Below are 20,570 nucleotides of genomic sequence, written 5' to 3'. Positions count from 1 at the left end.
TGAGTCAGTGATGCCATCCAACCATCTCATCCTCTGTTGTCCCCTTCTCCTCCTGCCTTCAATCTTTCCAAGCATCAGGGTCTTTTCAAATGAGTCAGTTCTTCATATCAGGTGGCCAAAGTATTGGAGTTTCAGCTTCAGCATCAGTCCTTCCACTGTGACGAGTTCTGACAAAATGTGGTCCACAACAAAATCTGGACAGGGTATTGAAAAGCAGAGACATCACTCGGCCAACAAAGGTCCGTGTGGTCAAAGCTATGGTTTTTCCCGTAGTTGTGTACAGATGTGAGAGCTGGTCCATAAAGAGGGCTAGATACAAAGAACTGATGCTTTTGAACTGCGGTGTTGTAGAAGATTCTTGAGAGTCCTTGAATAGCAAGGAGATCAAACCAGTCCATCCTAAAGGAAATCAAACCTGAATATTCATTGGAAGGACTGATGCTGAAGCTCCAATACTCTGGCTACCTGATGCGAAGAGCAAACTCATTGGAAAAGACCCTAATGCTGGGAAAGATCAAAGGCAAAAGAAGAGGCCGGCAGAGGATGAGATGGTTAGATAGCACTGAGTCCATAGACTCAATGGACATAAATTTGAGCAATCTGTGGGAGACAGTGGAGGACAGAGGAGCCTGACGTGCTGCAGTCTACATAGGGTCAGAAAGAGTCGTACGCGACTTAGCAACTAAACAGAAGCAACAATATCTTTGAGAGGATTACTGGATGCTTGCTTTTTGGAGGGTGCTGACTGGGAGAGGCGAACAGAACTTTTGAGATGATGGTGATGTTGCTTTCCATCTTGATGTGTGTGATGATTTCAAGGATGTACACATAGGTAAAAATTTATCTAGCGCTTTATTTCATATAAGTTATACCTCAATAAAAATAAATGTACCAAAAAATTAAAAAGAGTGCTCTGTTTATTGACATAGAAGCACATTCACTGTGTGTGGGATGAAATAAGAGAAGAAAGCCATTGGTAAAATGGTTTGCATGGCATCGTTATATTTTGGAGAGTGAAACAGTGTTGGCAAACTAATGTCCCATGGGCCAGGCTATTTCGTGTAAATAACCTTTTATTGGGACAGAGTTGGACTCCTTCATTTACGTATTATCAATGGCTGCTTTCATACTCTGTATAGTTTCCTAGGATTTTGATAACAAAGCATCACAAACTGAGAAGCTTAAGCAATAGGAATTTTTTTTGTCTCGTATTTCTGGAGCCTGGAAGGCCAAGATCAAGGTTATCCATAGGGCTGTGGCCCCTCTGAAGGCACCAGAAGGGTCTTCTGGCCTCTGGCGGTTCCTAGGCTTGTGGCAGCATAACTCCAACCTTCCCTTGACAGTCTCTCTGTGAGCACGTCTGTGTCCAAATTCCTTCTTTTTACTTTTTAAAAGCTTTTTATTTTGTACTGGTGTCTAACCGATCAACGATATTGTAATAGTTTCAGGTGGATAGCCAGGGACTCAGCCGTACATATACATATATCTGTTCTCCCCTGGGTGTTCATTGGAAGGACTGATGCTGAAGCTGAAACTCCAATACTTTGGCCACCTCATGCGAAGAGTTGACTCATTGGAAAAAACCCTGATGCTCAGAGGGATTGGGGGCAGGAGGAGAAGGGGACGACAGAGGATGAGATGACTGGATGGCATCACCAACTTGATGGAAATGAGTTTGGGTAAACTCCGGGAGTTGGTGATGGACAGGGAGGCCTGGCGTGCCGTGATTCATGGGGTCGCAAAGAGTCAGACACAACTGAGCGACTGAACTGACTGACTGAACTGATTCTCCCCTGGTGGCTCAGATGGTAAAGAATCCACCCTCAATGCAGGGATCAGATCCCTGCATTGGAAAGAGTCCCTGGAGAAGGGAATGACAACCCACTCCAGTGTTCTTTCCTGGGAAATCCTGTGGACAGAGGAGCCTGGTGGGCTACAGTCCATGGGGTTGCAAAAAGTCCAACACAACTGAACCTCTAACACATATTCTTTCCCAAATCCCTCCCCCCACCTCCATCCAGGCTGCCTCGTAACATCGGGCAGAGTTCCCTGTGCTACACTGTAGGTCTTTGTTGGCTATTCACTTAAAATAGAGCAGTGTGTCCATACACATTCCAAACTCCCTAACTATCCTTTCTCCCCATTCTTCCCCCCTGGCAACATAAGTTTGTTCTCTCCAAATTCCTTCTTTTTATCAGGACACAAGTGGTATTGGGTTAGGAGCCCACCTTGCTCCAGTATGACCTCGCCTTAATTAATCACATCTGCAATGACCCCATCTCCAAATAAGCTCATATTCAGAGATACTGGGGCTTGGGACTTCAACATATGAATTTTGAGAAAGCAAAGTTCGGCCTATAACATGCTATAGCAGCAGAGTTGAGTAGTTGCATCAGAGACTAAGCCTAAACTATTTATTATAGTGTCTTTACAAAAGAAGTACTAGCCCCTGTTTTCAAAGACGTGTGTATGTGTGTGTGTGTTTGCAAATGCATACAAAATTCGGAAGTTTGTTCGCAAATACGTTAACAGAGATTGCCTCTGAGTTACAGAACTATAGGCAATTTTAACTGCATTCTTAATATTTTCTACATTATTTGGGCTTCTAAAAATTATGATGTAATAATTTTTGTAATAGAAATGAATAGTAAACTTGTCTCTTTGTGCAGGAAGGGGCATCATTCCTGTTTAGTCTCTCTGCTTCCTACATGCAGCCACCAAATTCTCCTGTCCGTTAATGGTTTGTTTTGTTCCAACGCAAACCTCTCTAAATAGGCCACCATTCTACACTGTTAGGAGTGCTGATGGCAAACACTTAGCAACCAGCAAACTCAACTGTTTACTCACTTGGGCATAAGGATTCTTCATGTCTTTATTTAGCTGCCTCTTGTAACTCAGGGAGAAAAGGTTTTGGCTTTTATCTCCTCATTAAAAATAGATCCTTTTATGATGATGGGATGGAGCAGTCATGAGTCATCATCTCCTGGGTGATAGGGAAGTGTGCGATGCTGGATCAGGCCTCGGGAGATGGGCCCCAAGATGGTACCTCACCATCACCTTGACTCTCTGGCTTCTTGTCATTGCAGGAAACTGGATGCTTTCATCTACGACGCTGCTGTCTTGAATTACAAGGCTGGGAGGGACGAAGGCTGCAAGCTGGTGACCATTGGGAGTGGGTACATCTTTGCTACCACTGGTTATGGGATCGCCCTCCAGAAGGGTTCACCATGGAAGAGGCAGATTGACCTGGCCCTGCTCCAGTTTGTGGGTGATGGTAAGACTCTGGTTGACTTCCCCTACTTCCAGGGGACTGGAGACCCTCACACCCTCTGCTTCCTAACTGGCTTTCCAGTGGATCTTTGGGTAATGACTTGGCTCACTATAAGTATTTACTGAATGCTGACCACATGGTACCACGGTTCTTTAGGTTGCTTATAATGGAAATCAGTTATGGACAACTAAATCATTTTAAAGGAGTTTATTTTAAGGATGCTTAAGTGTCTATCTCAGTGAATTTAGGAAAGAGTTGAGCAAATAAGTTCAGAGGGAAAAACAGGAACCAGGGCAGCCCTGGGGCCTCAGCAGCAGGAATTCATGGGTCCTCTCTCTGAAGGAGTGCTTCTCAGTGCCAGGCAGGGATTTCATCCCCTGGGGGATATTTGGCTGCATCTGGAGATATTTTTGATCGTCATGACAAGGAGGTTATTTGATACCAGCATTTGGTGGGTAGAGGCCAGGGGTAAAGGATGCTGGCATCTTTCAATGCTCAGGATAGCCCCCCCTCCAAAAAAAAACTCAAAACATAGAATTATCTGACCCCAAGCATACAGTAAAGAATCTGCCTGCAACACAGGGGACCCAGGTTGGATCCCTGGGTCGGGAAGATCCCCTGGAGGAGGGCATGGTGACCCACTCCAGTGTTCTTGCCTGGAGAGTCCAATGGACAGAGGAGCCTGGTGAACTGTAGTCTATTGGGGCCCCAAAGAGTCGGACATGCCTGAGCAGCTTTGACTTTCACGCATTTATAGTATCAGGGCTAAGGGGAAAGCTCTGCTCTAGAGCACTTGCTGTTCAGTTGCCAAGTCTCTGAGCATAGTCACGCTCAGGGTCCAACCCTTTGAGACCCTGTGGACTGCAGCACATCAGGCTCCCCTGTCCATCACTATTTCTAGAGCAGTGGTATCACACAACTAGTCCCAGTCTCTATTTTCCAAATTCTAAATTTCCAATTCCAGAGGAAGGATTCCTGATCGATTTTGGGTCAAAGGCTCTTTCCTGGATCCCTCAAGAGTGAATAAAGGGTAGGGTTACGTTGTCCTAACATGAGAGTTCCTACTATTTTCCTATGGGGAGATGAAGGAGAGGTGATTGCTATACAGGGAAGAGTTAGCGGAAATCCCATGGGTTTCCACTACAATCCACCCCTGGGCTGCCTATCCTGAAAAAAGACCACTTCCGCCCTCATGGGCTTGCAGTCTAATGGAATGAGGGTGTTTCTGGAGCTTCCAGCTAACTGGACTGACTCTCTCCAGCAGCATTTCCTTCTGTCCATCTCTGCTTTTAGTTGGGGATTTCAACATAGCTCATTGCTCCAGGACATGGTTTTAGAATCCTGTCCTGGCTCACATGGCATGCTGGTTCCCCTTGGACCTGCGAACACTGAGAGGGGAAAAGCAAAAGCAGCAGAGATGGCAGGTGAACCCTAAAAATGAGTACATATGAGCAGGAAACAGAAGTTCAGGGCATAGGTCAGAAGCTGCATTCAAGAATGGACGGAGGCTATATTTGGAGAAGGTTCCAGAAAATGCAGGGCTTCCCAGGTGGCACTAGAAATAAAGAACCCGCCTGTCAATGAGGGAGATAGAAGAACCTTGGGTTTGATCCCTGGGTCAGGAAGACCCCCTGGAGTAGGAGATGGCAACTTACTCCAGTATTCTTGCCTGGAGAATCCCATGCACAGAGGAGCCTGGTGGGCTACAATCAACAGGATCACAAGGAGTCAGACACAACTGAAGCGACTGAGCATGCTCACATGCCCAAACATGCTGCTCTTGTCCGGGGCTGGGGAGGATGGTCTGTCTACTACTGTGGCCAAACACAGCGTTGAAAGAGGCAGAGGTTTGTGTGTATGGTTGGTATAAACTTGAGCAAAGGGCATAATGCCTTATACCCTCTACTCCCAGATTTAAACCTTAGGTTCTCACCGTGTCATCAAGAAACCTAAATGTGTTTTATATTTAACTCCCAAATGAGAGCATCTGAATCTTTGGATTCTCTCTAGGGCATTGGTACCTTTCAATCAGATCAACACCCATGTCCTCTGCTGTGTCCTAGTGACGTGTAGCTGTGTTGCTCAATTATCACTGTGACATCTTGGAAGAACGTGACAATTGGCATTTATTCTGCTTGTTGGAGCACAGGTTGAGTGGGAAAGCTTGCCTTGGGCCATGGTGGCTCCACCTCCTGCTACTGCAAGGGGATCATCTCCATCCGTGTTTATTCTGGGTCTCAGGCTGAAAGGGCAGCAGCTAGCTGGGAGAAGCTCTTTTCCTGGCTGTGTTGGAGGCACAGGAGAAAACACCCACCTGCGCAGGCACATTTCAAGTCTCAGCTTTCTTTTTTTAATTTTTTTCTTTTATATGGGAGTATAGTTGCAGTACCTGCCTGCAGTGCAGGAGCTGCTGGAGATATGAGCTCTGTTCCTGGGTCGGGAAGATCCCCTGGAAGAGGGCATGACAACCCACTCCAGTATTCATGGGCTTCCTTGGTGTCTCAGAAGGTAAAGAATCTGCCTACAGTGCAGGAGATCTAGGTTTGATCTTTGGGTTGGGAAGATCTGGAGGAGGGAACGGCTACCCACTCCAGATTCTGGCCTACAGAATCCCACGGATAGAGGAGCCTGGAGGGCTACAGTCCATGGGGTCACCAAGAGCCGGACACGACTAAAGCGCCTGAGCGCAACACAGCACAGCACATAGTCGGGTCAGCAGAGCTCTGTGAGTTTCAGGTGTATAGCAGAGTGATTCGGTTCTACAGATACACGTGTCTATTTGTTTTTGAATTCTTTTCCCATTTAGGTTGTTACATAATATTGCTTGGGCTTCCCTGATGGCTCAGATGGTAAAGAATCTGCTTGCAATGCAAGGAGACCCTGGATCAGTCCCTGAGTTGGGAAGATCCCCTGGAGAAGGGAATGGCAACCCACTCCAGTATGCTTGCCTGGAGCGTTCCATGGACAGAGGAGCCTGGGGGGCTATAGTTCTTGGTGTGCCAAGAGTCAGAGACGACTGAGCGGCTAAGACTTTCAAATACTGAGCAGAGTTCCCTGTGCTCTACAGTAGGTCCTTGTTGGCTGCCTTTGCCACATTCGCATCTGCTAACACCCTTCTGTCCAAAGCAAGTCCTATGGCCAAGCCCAGAGTATACTCTGGAGCAGGGGTGCCAACCTCTGGGGTCTAGTGATGATCTGAGGTGGAGCTGATGTAATCACAATAGAAATAAAATGCGCAATAGATTTAATGTGCTCGAGTTAGCCCAAAGCCATTTCCCACCCCCCATCCACAGAAAGATTGTCTTCTGTGAAACTGGTCCCTGGTGCCAAAACGGTTGGGACCGCTGCTCTGGAGTGTGCTCGGCCTTGTTAAAGAGGAGTTTTGGAGTCAGACGACCAGGCGTGTGTGCACAGGGGAGTGAAGCATCCATCTGCCACGGTGGTCACCTAAGCACCTCCCTGTGGTGTGAACTACCCTGCTGACGAGGGTCTCGTGTCCAGCAGTAAAACCCACAGAATCTTGAACATAACAAGTAACTGGTCATTGGAGGACTGGATGAATACATACACACATGGATGAATGGATAGTGTCAGGATGTATTTCATTTGACAGGAAACTTCTAAATATGATGAGTAGCTGTCAAATCTGTCAGTTCTAACTCTACACCTACCTACCACTGCTGTCACTTCTGCGGCATCTTTTATGAAATAGCCACATATTTGGGGAATAGGATATGCCAATCAACACACCGGATGTGTTACATGTGTTCTTTAATTGAATATTCATCACGACTTTATAAAGTTAAATATTGCCTTTGATGATTTTACGGAGAATGGAACAGCAGTTCCACAGGCTTATCATTTGTTAGTGAGTAAGTGGCGAAGCCTCTTCTTCAAGGGGACTTGCTGTTGATGAGGGTCAGTCATTTCAGACTTTTGTTTCATTTGATTCTCCAGAATGCCTTTCAAAGTTTGCTAATTAGATGCTTGAGATGTATAGATACCTGTGTGTGTACATGCGTATGTGTGTGCTCTTGCACACTCAGTCGTATCTGACTCTTTGCAACCCCATGGACTGTAGCCCACCAGGCTCCTCTGTCCATGGGATTTCCCAGGCAAGAATGCTGCAGTGGGTTGCCATTTCCTACTCCAGGGGATCGTCCCGACCCAAGGATCAAACCAGCATCTCCTGCCTGGGCAGACAGGGTCTTTACCACTAGCACTATCTGGGAAGCCCATAGACCCTTGAAGAAGAAGTAATTTAGTATATATTGGATGATTATCTATTGTCCCGTTTCCAAATGCTTCTGTGAAAAGGTTAATTTTTTTTTAGCCTCAGTTTATTCATCTGCAGTTGAGTACAGAAATATTTACCAGATAAGGTTGTCATGAAGATAAAATGAAAAGTTATATTTAAACAGCCACCTGGAAATAGAAATGATTCAGTAAATGCCATCATCACCACCACCATCATCATCATTGTCCCCTCCCCTTCCTCCTCTCTTCCTCCCCTCCCCACCACCCCCCCCCCACATTATTGTTGTCCATCCAGAGTTCAAGGATTCAAAAAAAGCATTTTTAGTGTCATATTGGTGATAATATGGTCAAGTTAGCATCATGGAAATGCCGTTCTGAACAGAAACCTCCTCTCTGTGGCAAATAAACAAACGTTTAGTAGAGGCATCCAGTTAAGCCAAAGAGGTGTTCCCTGTTTTAACAGAGTGTCTAGATTCTTAGAGGCATTTTCTGTCCCAGTCCAGGGCTTTCCTGGTCAGACTGTCTGGATTGGGGGATGTGTCTTCACAGCTTCATCTTCAGAGACCATCTGGAGGCCAAGCCACGGGAGAGAAAATGACGTGGCTCCAGGGGGCGTCTTGAGATAATCTTCCCGGAAAGCCACGTCCAATTCTGAATGTCTCTCTAGGAGTAAATACATGAATTAACACAGCTGCATAAATATTTCACTTATCTTATGCAGCTTCGGCAGGATTAATTATACTCCAAAATTAGACCTGGAAAGAGCACAGTGCTGAGCGGTCCCTAATTATTATTCATCCCCTGGAATGGAGTGTTTATCTCTTGTTATAGAGTAGCTTCGGTGGACGATTACGAGTCTAATGAGTGTCAAAAGTATAAAAAATTTTCCTAATGAGCTGTGTAAATATAACCTTTTGAGTAGAGTGTTTGGTTATTGGGGGAACCTCTTATGTGAAGCCTACCAAGCATTTCCCTAGGAAAGGGCCTGCCAATCTCCCGTAAGAGATACACAGGATCCCAGGAAGCCCTTACCCGCCTTTTCCTGTCTGACTGTTGTGTCTTTTCTGAAAGAGTGGCGTGCACCTGCATGCGTGCAGGCATGCCAGGTTGCTTCGGTCGTGTCCAACTCTGTGCGACCCCGAGGACTGTAACCCGCAGCTCCTCTGCCTATGGGATTCTCCAGGCAAAAGTGCTGGAGTGGGTGGCCATGCCCTTCTCCAGGGGATCTTCCTGACCCAGGGACCAAACCCGCATCTCTTATGTCTCCTGCATTGGCAGGTGGGTTCTTTACCACTAGCGCCACCTGGGGGTTCACTTGGGGACACTCAAAGATACTTTTCAGCATCTACCATCAATACCCATTGTCTACTGAGAAACACACATTCCTAGGCACTGAGGTTCCGAGAAGAAATCCTTCCTTCAAGGAGCTTACCATTCAGTTGGTTGGCAATGGGTGGAATTAAAATGTCTAATTTCAAAATATGAACATATTTGTAATACTTCATGCATATATGTTAATATATACCGTATATTCATATTTATATATGTATGGGCTCAGTCGCTCAGTTGTGTGCAACTCTTTGTGGCCCCATGAACTGTAGCCCACCAGGCTCCTCTATCCATGGAATTTTCCAAGCAAGAATACTGGAGCAAGTTGCCATTTCCTACTCCAGGGAATCATCCGAACCCAGCAATCGAACTGGCATCTCTTGGGTCTCCTGCATTGGCAGGTGGATTCCTTACCACTCACACCACCTGGGAAGCCTACACACACACATACACACACTCACGCATACACACACACATGTTGGTATCTTGAGTAAGATGAGAGAGTAGTCGAGGAGAAATATGAGATATCTTATTTTTTAGTAGAGGAAGGAAAATACAGAATAAGTCATGAAGAAAACAAGTAAGATTTAGACAGAGATTAGGATGGGCCAGAGTTCCCAAAGCCCCATTCATTAGCTTATCCAGCAGCCAACAAATAACTGCTGGGTCCCAGGTATCATCCCGGCACCTAAGAGGTGACAGCTAACTCAGAACGTACAGAATGAGTAAGTCTGGGACCTAAAAAAATGGCATTTCTGGCTTCAAAGGAGGGCTTGAACAGAAAGTCTCTTAGGCCCTATCAGTCTCATGGATTTTGTCATTTTTATGTGGTTCTGGGATTTGAAGAGACAGAAGAAAATCATAAGAGGTCCAAGGCCCTTTTGGAAGATAGAAGCCAGCAAGAATATATCAAGGAGAACAAGTTGATATTGCAACATTATTCAGAAACAGGTGGTGTTGAGAAAATGGAAGGAAACCAAGATTTTGAGCCTATATTCAATGGTCCACTACCATGCTAAATGCATCACAAATGATCTTTATAATTCTTTGTACAATGTTCTGGAGTAGATCTTATTACCTACATTTTGCAGAGCAGGAAAACAAGGCTCATGTAGGTTATATGAGCTACAGCAAGGGGCTTCCCAGGTAGCACTAGTGATAAAGAACCTGCCTGACAGTGCAGGAGACAAAAGAGACATGGGTTCGATCCCTGGGTCAGAAAGATTCACTGGAGGAGGGCATGGTAACTCCCATGGACAGAGGCGCCTGGAGGGCTATGGTCCATAGGGTCGCAAAGGGTTGGACATGACTGAAGCAACTTAGCTTGAGTTATAGCACAGCTTCTCAAACTTTAACCTAATCAGAACTCACCCAGTAATCTCTTTAAAATTCAAGCTCTGTTCCAGTCAATCTAGGGAGCCTGAGAGTCTGCACTTCTAACAAGCTCCAGGTGATGCTACTGATGCTGGTCTGTGGACCACGCCCTATATAGATTTATTGTTACAGGTAAAAATTGAACTAGGTTTGCCTGATTCCACCTCTGATCATCTTTCCATTCAACTAGGTTTCTGAAGGGAGAAGGCAATGGCAACCCACTCCAGTACTCTTGCCTGGAAAATCCCATGGACAGAGGAGCCTGGTGGGCTGCAGTCCATGGGGTCGTGGAGAGTTGGACATGACTGAGCGACTTCACTTTCACTTTTCACTTTTATGCATTGGAGAAGGAAATGGCAACCCACTCCAGTATTCTTGCCTAGAGAATCCCAGGGATGGGGGGAGCCTGGTGGGCTGCCATCTATGGGGTCGCACAGAGTCAGATGCGACTGAAGCGACTCAGCAGCAGCAGGTTTCTGGAGAAGTCTTACGAGTGGCCAGATTACTTTAGCTACAAGTCATATATTTAGCTTTGAAAAGCATTTACTCTTCCTCTTGTATTTTGCTCAGTTTTCATGGTTGTTGGTTTCTTTTTAAACTCAGAAAAGCATTACTTCTCCCTGGTGTCTAGTCTGAGTTCATTAAACAAAGAAAATGAAATATATGTATTTATCAAATATTTTTATAAAGTTGATAAGGTGTATCCCATTGCACTTACATTAGATATATACAGATATCATATATAAATATTTGAAAGATGACACATGCATGTATATTAGTCTTGTATTCTAAGGTGACCAGCTCAACCCAATTTGCTAGGACTCTCTTGTTTTTAAAACTAGCTGGTGACCCCATGTGTGCTGTCACCTCAGTCGAGTCCAACTCTGTGAGACCGTACAGGAGACTGTAGCCCACCAGGCTCCTTTGTCCGTGGGATTCTCCAGGCCAGAATTCTGGAGTGGATTGCCATGCCCTCCTACTTCAGGGAGTCTTCCTGACGTAGGGATAGAACCTGCATCTCTTAAATCTGCCTGCATTGGCAGATGGGTTCTTTATCACTAGTGCCACCTGGGGAGCCCCAGGTGTATCATATTTGGACATACATAGTAGATTCATAGATGGAATATTCACCAGGGCACATCCATATCACTTCAGTTGGATTGGTTCCCTTTGTCCCTTTGGTACTGCAACTTTGTAAGCAGTCATTTTGAAGACTCATCCAGTTGGTAACAAATCAGATGGGACCACACGTCTGCTCTAGTATTACTAAGGAACCTTGCTGCAGTCGACTCTAGAGCTTCCTAAATAAGATGCTCGAAGTTCTGGGAAGGGGGGCGGAGTGCTGGGGCCTGACAGTGGAGACGCCCACTCCCTGCTTCTGAGTGGCTCACTGTTAACATTCCTGATTCCCTTATTTGTTGGTAGCTCTTGCACTGAACGCACAGGATGGCTTTTGATGGCGAGGGACCCCATGCAGCCAGCCAGGCTCGAGTGTGTTTGTGTGATTGCAGAAGTCATCTGTGTATCTAATTAGGACTCTCATAAATTGCTCTGAGCCATGGAACGGGTTGCTAATGTCCTGAGCACTGTCCTCGTCAAGCTTCCCAGCTTAATATCTTTGGGCCGATGTGTGGGTCTCGGGGAGACCTGGATGCCCGCACAACTTGGGTGGTGAGCATCACCCATACATCCCTGCACGGCTTTGCAGCCCGTCTTCTTAGGGCTGGCTTAAGCCATGAAGGTACAGCCATGTGGGTGGAAGAGATCGCTGCAGGCCACCTCACTCCTAAGTATTTTCCGTGCTCATCTGCCTACAGTATCTGAAATTGCAACATTTGGACTTTTTTTTTTCAGAAGCATGGATCCTTTTATGCAACCCTCCTGGTTTAAATTCAGAGTTTCTTCTCCCATCTTCTCCTGAACTCATTTCCTGATCTGATATCTGACCCATCCTTCAGCCCACACACCCCTCTGTGAAGGTTTCCTTAAAGACTGCAGCTCTGACTAACTAGAACCCTTTTGTTGTTGTTGCTGTGTAGTCACGCAATCATATCTGACTCTTTGTGACCCCATGGACTGCAGCCTGCCAGGCTCCTCTGCCCATGGGATTTCCCAGGCAAGAATACTAGAGTGGGATGTTATTTCCTTCTCCAGAGAATCTTCCCAATCCAGGAATCAAATCCGGGTCTCCTGAGTGTCTCCTGCATCGCAGGCACCTTCTTTTTTCACTGAGCCACCCAGGAAGCCTTCAGCTCCATGAAACTCCTTTCATGGAGAAAGGAAACTCCTTTAGCTCCATGCTTATAGCATTTGTGTGCCATTTCACTAAGTGACACAAGTGAAGGGGTGTGACGGAAGGTTCTGTAGCTCCTAGCTGCATGGCAGGCTGTTTCTCTGAGTTCCAGCTTCCTCAGTTAAGCATGAAAGCAAATGGGCTTCCCTGGTGGCTCAGTGGTAAAAGAATCCACCTGCCAGTATAGGACATGCAGGTTCAGTCCCTGAGTCAGGAAGATCCCCTGGAGAAGAAAATGACAACCCACTCCAATATTGCCTGAAAAATTCCACTGTAGAGAACCTTGGCAGGCTATGTGTCCAGGGGGTCACAAAGATTACACACACACACACACACACACACACACACGCACGCACACACTCACTCACTGTTCTCTCTAGGGGCTGCATGAATTTATATTCCCGCCAACATAGGCCACGCACTTTGATGTTCATTCCGTTGCCCTTTCCTCTCTGCTAGGACTCATTCCTGAGCTTTATACATAGTAGATGCTCAAGTAAAACTTATTAGATGAGTGAATAAATGAATGCATGGATTTAAAAATACCGTAGATATACTTTTGTGAGGCTTACTTCATTCATCAAATACCTTCTCTGATGAAGTTCAGTTCAGGATGCTATTTTCTTTGGGATGAACATCAGGTGTCTCTAGGCAAGAGACACAGAGAGGAAATCACTAAACCACTGTCCAGGGGGACAGTCTTCCCAAGCCTCTGACCCACGTTTTCACTGCCATGCAGGCAAGTTCCCCTGTTATCTAATTTGTGTGCTCTAGTAGTCAAATACATCTGCTCTGTTCTTTTTAACACACTTTTCTGGGATCAATATAATCAGCAAGATTATATTTTAGAGCTGGAGTGGATTGTAAATCCTGAGTGACTCTGTGGTTTGTGATCAAGGAGGTAAACAGAGAAGGAGCGTTACTGTCTATTTTTGAAAATCCAGTTTTATTGAAACGCAGCCACATCCATTCATTCAGGTATTGTCTGTGGCTGTTTCCCCTACCACAGCAGAGTCACACTGTTGCAACAGAAGTTGTAGAATCTGCACAACCCCAAATATTTATTGTTGGGCCATTTGTTGGGAAAGTATGATGACCCTGGCCTTTGACTGTCTGGAGGAAGACAGGGGAGGCAAAGACTTGATATTGTAGGTTGTCCACTTCTTCTAAGGAAAGGGGAAAGATCCAGATGGAGAAAGGAAGAAAGAAGGGGCAGATAGGAAAGAGGGACAGGGATATATGAGGGGGAGAAGGATGGAAGAAGAGATGGGGAGAGAAGAGGAGGAGGAGAGGACGAGGGGCACAGAAAGGCAGAAGGGGAGAGGAAGGATCAGAGAGAAAGTGTGCTTGGGGGACTAGTCAGGTAACACGCCTCCTGCATCTACAGTGCAGCCTGGCTTGGTCAACTGAGCAGTTACGCACATTGCAGATAACGCTGAAGGAGCCTGGGAGCCATCCACTGCCCACTCCGGGCTCCATGGTGGAGCCGGGTGCAGGCCCCCGGCTGACTCACTCCTGCCTGGGAGAAGTCTAATCTGTCTCCTGCGGGCCTCCCCTGCCAGCAGCTCTTCGTGACATAGGTCCCGGTGTCCTCAGATGACTCAGCAACACCCTATGTCAACCAGCAGCCTCGGTCCGTTTAAAGAGATAAAAGCCAAAATGAGGTTGGGGGGTTTGGTGGGGGGAGGCTCTGAGGAGCTACTTGCATGGGGAAGAGACAGTTTTCCATGTGTTGAAAGGGAAGTCATTCAAAGCTACCATCATTAGTGTTATTTTTATCGAAGTTTTTAACAACAGGCGGGGAGCCTGGTGGGCTGCCATCTATGGGGTCCCACAGAGTCGGACACAACTGAAGCGACTTAGCAGCAGTAGCAGCAGCAACATTCACAGAGGGGCAACTATGGGTCATAAGATAATCCATCTTTATATGTATTAATTTCATGCAGTTCTCACAGTTATTAAATGCCATGAATTATGACTATAAGTATCTGCCTACAGATGAGGAAACTGAGTCACAGAAAGTTTGAGTCATGTGTCAAGCTATAGTCAGTGGCTGATCCAACCTGGGCAAGTAGGCTCTAGGGTCTTCATTTGAGCCATTATGCAACATCGTGTCTCCTTTATCTGCTATTACCCTCCCAGACATCTCATTCGGCAAGTGTTCCCATCTGGGAAGGGGCTACTGACCTATGTGATTTAAAAGCACATAAGTCAGTAGCCGGGCTTCCCAGGTCGCTCAGTGGGTAAAGAAACTGCCTGCGATGCAGGAGACGCAGGTTTGATCCCTGGGTCAGGAAGATCCCCTGGAGGAGGACATGGCAACCCCCTCCAGCATTCTTGCCTGGAGAATTCCACAGACAGAGGAGCCTGGCAGCCCACAGTCCATGGGGTCCCAAAGAGTCTGACATGACTGAGCATGCAAGCACGCACGCAGGTCAGTAGCCAGCCTCTGTTGCTTCCTCTTTCACTGAAGGATAAGTTGCCTGCAGGTGATACTGGACTAAATAACTTGGCAACACAGCTTGAGGGTGGGAGAGAAAGTAATCTCTGTTTTTTCCATCTTTCCAAGGGGAAGGAGACTTGTCCATGCCCCAGGCCCCAGCACCATGGGAACAGGCTCAGCCTAATTTTTGAGATCATTCAACCCTGGCAGTTTGGGGAAAACTCAGGACCCAAAAGCAAGAGATGAGAAGGAATGAAACAAGGACAGAATGTAATTAAGAGGAGTCAGATGTTTGGCCCCGATACAGGCTTGCCGAGCAGCCTCTCTAGGTTCACAAAGACCGACATGCTTGCTGGAATTGCTTGTTCCCCACAGAGCTCCTCGGAGCTGCATAATCCCTAGCATTTCAGAAAGTTATTGTTCCTTGCTAAATGTATTTTAATCAAATTGAGACTTCAAAGGCGGAAATCACAGTTTAGGCTAAGCAAAGCCACTCTGTAAATCACAAACTCTGTAATCAAGTGAGCAGGGGCTGGGTGCTGTTAACAAAACCCCTCAACTTATTCACACATTTGCCCATTCATTCAGTCTCCCTGTAGACATCCATCCAACAAAAAATAACGGAGCAGCTTCTAAACACCAGGTGGTGGGATGTAAAAATGAGGAAAGGTTTTGCCATCTTGCCTTCAATAGCTACCTTACTTTGAAAGACACTTTGGGCACTTCTGTGTTCATCAGACTCAGTTAGGGAGATGTTGAAAGCTGGCTTTCCTGGGGGCTCAGACAGTAAAGAATCTGCCTGCAATGCGGCAGACCCAGGTTCAGTCCCTGAGTTGGGAAGATCCTCTGGAGGAGGAAATGGCAACCCACTCCAGTAGTCTTGCCTGGAGAATTCCATGGACAGAGGAGCCTGGTGGGCTACAGTCCATGGGATCACAAAGAGTCAGACACGACTGAGCAACTAACACAAAAAGGAGATACTGCATTAGACTGTGAGCAGAAGTAGTGGTTCAGAAAGGAATAAAATAGATATGAAAGTGTCTGTTGCTTCTAAAGATTTCATTTTCATGTATTGACCATAATAACAAAGTTAAAAATAAATCAGGCAAGACTGCAAGACCCACATTTAGGCAGAAAATGAGTCAGTGTTTCTATTGATTAAATTAAATCTGGAACCAAGTTTGGATGTGATGGTTATCCTGATTCCTTAAATGTGCAGATGCGGTCTCACTGGAACCCACTAGGGACCCGTGGTCAGAGACCATTACTGACAGATGAACTGAATCTAATTTTTTCTTTTGGTTGTCATGAATGTTCCTCATTCCAAGTAGGTAACTTACATGCATCCAAACCTCACGTATACAGAGTACCAGCTTGAATGATATATACCAAGTTCAGTTCAGTCACTCAGTCATGTCCAAGTCTTAGAAACCCCATAGACTGCAGCACACCAAGCTTTCCTGTCTATCACCAACTCCCGGAGCTTGCTCAAACTCATGTCCATTGAGTTGGTTGATGCCATCCAACCATCTCATCCTCTGTCATCCTCTTCTCCTGCTGCTTTCAATCTTTCCCAGCATCAGGGTCTTTCCCAGGGTGTTGGCTCTTTGCATCAGGTGGCCAAAGTATTAGAGCTTCAACTTCAGCATCAGTCCTTCCAGTGAATATTCAGGACTGATTTCCTTTAGGATTGACTGGTTTGATCTCCTTGTGGTCCAAGGGACTCTCAAGAGTCTTCTCCAACACCACAGTTCAAAAGCATCATCCAAAGGGAGTGATGATTAACGACCATTTTGATGCCTCAGCCACTAAGTCACTTTGAGTCTCCTATGATCTAAAAACTAAGTCCAGGGAAAACTACTCATTTGGAAATGAAATATTTTCAAAGGAAGAAATGTGCTGATCCTAAGCGTAGATTAGCAATAAAGGGCTTAACTGCTTCTTCACTGGCCTGTGACCAGATGGTACCATAAAAATTAGACTTGTTTATCTCCCTCCTAATTTTAACTGGAGACATATTTGGAATAATATCGGAATGGTACTTACTGAAGAAACAGATAAAAATCTGTAAATATCCTAGAGAACCATCAATTCTCCCTTACTGTTAGAGCTCCAAGGGTTTTCATCTGCGTGAGTTCACAGTGAATTTCTCAATAGATCTCTTGAGATCCGGAGTTGCAGTCTTTAGTATCAGTCTGACACCAGTATTAGAACAAGGTCAGCGGTGCCAGATTTGTGCCTGACAAGCAGTGAATCACTCAAACCAGGGAGAGTCAAATGTCGAGAGAGCCATCAGAGGTGAAATAAGACATAATGAATGGTTTGCTGGTAGGCCAAACACTGATGTTGCAGGAACTTAGGTAGGATTTATGGGATGGTTAAACAGTAGCCTCAGATCTCTCTCAGTCTACATTTTTAAAAACATTTTTACTTGGAAAAGGAATATAATATACATATAAAATCACCCCAACCTACATAATCTGATCCTCACCATTATTTTAATTTTTGCATAAAATGTCCTAGTCATTATTAAACCATAATTCATTACATGGTTTTCCTAATGTTAAACATTTCTTTTTCTTTTTTCTTTACTAGTGTAGATAATGCTGGAATGAACGTCTTTCTGCCCATTTTTTTCTCTTTTGATTGTTTATTTGTAACAAGCTCTTAGATGTAGAATTTGAAGCATTAATAGCTATAAACATCTCTAACATTCTTAATTCTATAGTCTCATATTAGTGCCCAAAAGGTTTGTTCCCACTGAAAAGTGGTTCCAGTTAAGAATCAATGGGTCAATTTTATGATTATCTATAACATTGAGTGTTATCATTTATTTTGATGTTTTAGAAGGTGTAATGTTGCCTTAATTTGAATTCCTTCAAATACTGGTAAAAATGGGGAAAAAAAAGTGAGCTGTCTTTTCATCTTTTGAGAATATCTATTTTTACATACAAATTTTAATGGACATTTTGTATATCCTAATCATTTACTATAATATTAGTGGTACCATCTCACACAAAAAGCCATAACTTTAGCAGCTAGAGGTCCAGTTAAGAACAAAGGCTTTGGGTTCAAGTATAACTGATCTTTACCAGCTCTATGACCTTGGGAAATTCACTTACCCTTTTTAAGTGTCAGTTTCCTCTTCTTTCAATTGGGGGTTATAATAGCACCAACCTTACCAAGTTAGATAGTATAATTGGTGTATATCCATCAAGCAATAGGTACCCAATAAGTATCATAGGTGATAACAGTGGTCAAATTGGGCTTTATTCTTGTTCATATTTATACATATAAATATTTTAATCATTTTATTTCCTTTTTTGATTGCTTAAATCAGGATCCTGCAAATTGTAGCCCACATTGGCCCATTGTCTGTCTTTGTAAATAAAGCTTTATTGGAATACATCCCATCCATTCACGCAATGTGTGTTTTTACAGCTGCAAGGGCAGAGGTGAGTAGTTCTGACGGAGACCATATGGCTCATAAAGCTGAAAATATTTACTAATTAGCCCTTTACAGGAACAGGTTGTTGACCTCTGGCTTAAATTATAAAAGGAAAGCATGTTCTTATAGAACAATTCCAGCAATATGGAAGAATTTAACATAGCTCGTGCCCCTTCATCCTTTAAGATATTTTTCTTTGTAAAAAAAACAAGTTCATATTTCTTTATAAATGAATTTTTTTTTCCTCTTTAAAAAATCTGCTTCCTTTCACTTTCTTGTTATTCCCTCTCTTGACCCCCAAAGTGGAAAAATGCCTTAGATCTCTCCTATGCCACTCTTTTCTTTTCCTTCTGTGGACTATACTATAAAGTCAACCCTGGTATCTGTGAGGAATTCCTTCCAGGATCCCCATTGGATACCCAAATCCACAGATGCTCAAATCCCTTATATAAAATGGGATAGTATTTGCATATAAACTACGCATATTCTCCCATAGACTTTAAATCATCTCTAGGTTACTTTTAATACCTAATACAACATAAATGCTATGTTAATAGTTGTAAATACAATGTAAATGCTATGTAAATAGTTGCGGGTGCACTCCACATCCAAGGTTTTCTTTTTGGAACTTTTTGGAATTTTTTTCTGAAAAAATTTTCCATCTGTGGTTGGTTGAATCCAGAAATATGGAACCCACGAATACAGAGGGCAGACTGTACCTTCACTGTATTGCTGCATCTCAGTGCCCCATTATGTTTATTTATATGGCTGTTCTGGATTGCGATCTCGAACATGACCAGCACCCCCAGAAAGCTCCCCCATGGCCTCTTCCAGCCAATGTCTCCCCCAGAGGTAACCACCATTCTGCCCCCCATGATCATGGGTAGGTTCTGCCTCCTTTTGAACTTCAAATAGGTTGTGCAGTCATGCAACGTATATTCTTTTGTGTCTTTTGTGACATGGATCCATTTTACTGCCTGTACTAATAGCTTCCTGTTTTTTCATTGAAAAAGTGAAAGTGTTAGTCACTCAGTCATGTCTAATTCTTTGAGACCGCATGGACTGTAGCCCACCAGGCTCCGCTGTCCATGGAATTCTCCTGGCAAGAATACTGTAATGGGTAGCCATTCCCTTCTTCAGGGGATCTTCCCGACCCAAGGATCAAACCTGGGTCTCCTTCATTGGGGCAGATTCTTTACCACCTGGGCCACCAGGGAAACCTGTTTTTTCATTATTGCATGGTATTCCATTGTACAGATTTACTGCAATTTATTTATACACTTGCTATTGACGGACATTTGCGTTCTCATTTTTTGTTCTCATTTTTTGTCTGCTTTGAACCCACGTGCACATATTTTTGGTGCATGTCAGCACTTAATTGTTGAGGAGTAACCCAGGAATAAGATTGCTTGACCATAGGCTGTACATATACTCCAGCAGATATTTCCAAAGTTTTCAGAGAAAAAGTACAACCAGGTTACATTCTCACCAGCAGTGCATGCAGCTCCTCGAATTTCTTTTTCATTGTTCCCTAATTTTCCTAACTTAAATTTTGGTTTATACTGGTGTGTAAGAGATGTGGGTTTGATCCCTGAATCGGGAAGATCCCCTGGAGGAGGGCATGGCAGTCTTCTTGCCTGGAGAATCCTATGGACAGAGGAGCCTGGCTTGCTATAGTCCACGGCGTCGGTCGCATAGGGTCGCAGAGTCAGATGCAACTGCAGTGACTTAACACACACACATGCATAGTTGATTTACAATGTTGTGTTGGTTTCAATGTTTGTGTATATGACAAAGTGGCTCAGTTATACATATACATATGCTGATTCTTTTTCAGATTCTTTCCCATATAGGTTATTATAGAATGTTGAGTAGGTCCTTGTTGAGCATCTATTTTACATTTAGTTATGTGTCTGTGTTAATCCCAGCCTCCTAGTTTATCCTGCCCGCGCCCCCTGCACACTCTGTCACTGTCTTTCCGTATGAGAGGTGAATCGGGCCTGCGTAACTGAACTCTCAGTACATTCCTCAAGGGCTGTGTGGTTGGAGCCTGTTGAATGATCACGGCCAACAGTGGAGAGACCCAGAGTCCTTTCCCAGCTTCTTTTTCCTGGCCCCAGTTGCATTGTTAGCAGAATGGGGAGAGAGGACCCTC

General features: G+C 44.7%; 1 protein-coding gene across 2 annotated transcripts in view; it reads left to right on the top strand.

Annotated features, from left to right (window-relative positions):
• Positions 1 to 20,570, top strand: part of GRIN2A (glutamate ionotropic receptor NMDA type subunit 2A) — a 433,676-nt gene that overhangs the window by 392,307 nt on the left and 20,799 nt on the right. For both annotated transcript variants that reach the window (XM_069569483.1, XM_069569485.1), the window contains one exon: positions 3,087 to 3,274. In XM_069569483.1, the coding sequence (XP_069425584.1) occupies positions 3,087 to 3,274 (188 nt within the window). The remainder of the gene's footprint in view (positions 1 to 3,086; positions 3,275 to 20,570) is intronic.

The sequence above is a fragment of the Ovis canadensis genome, chromosome 24, assembly GCF_042477335.2.
Source record: "Ovis canadensis isolate MfBH-ARS-UI-01 breed Bighorn chromosome 24, ARS-UI_OviCan_v2, whole genome shotgun sequence".
NCBI classification, from domain to species: Eukaryota; Metazoa; Chordata; class Mammalia; order Artiodactyla; family Bovidae; genus Ovis; species Ovis canadensis.
Note: the sequence above shows the minus strand (reverse complement) of the source record. Positions and strands in the feature narration are given on the sequence as shown.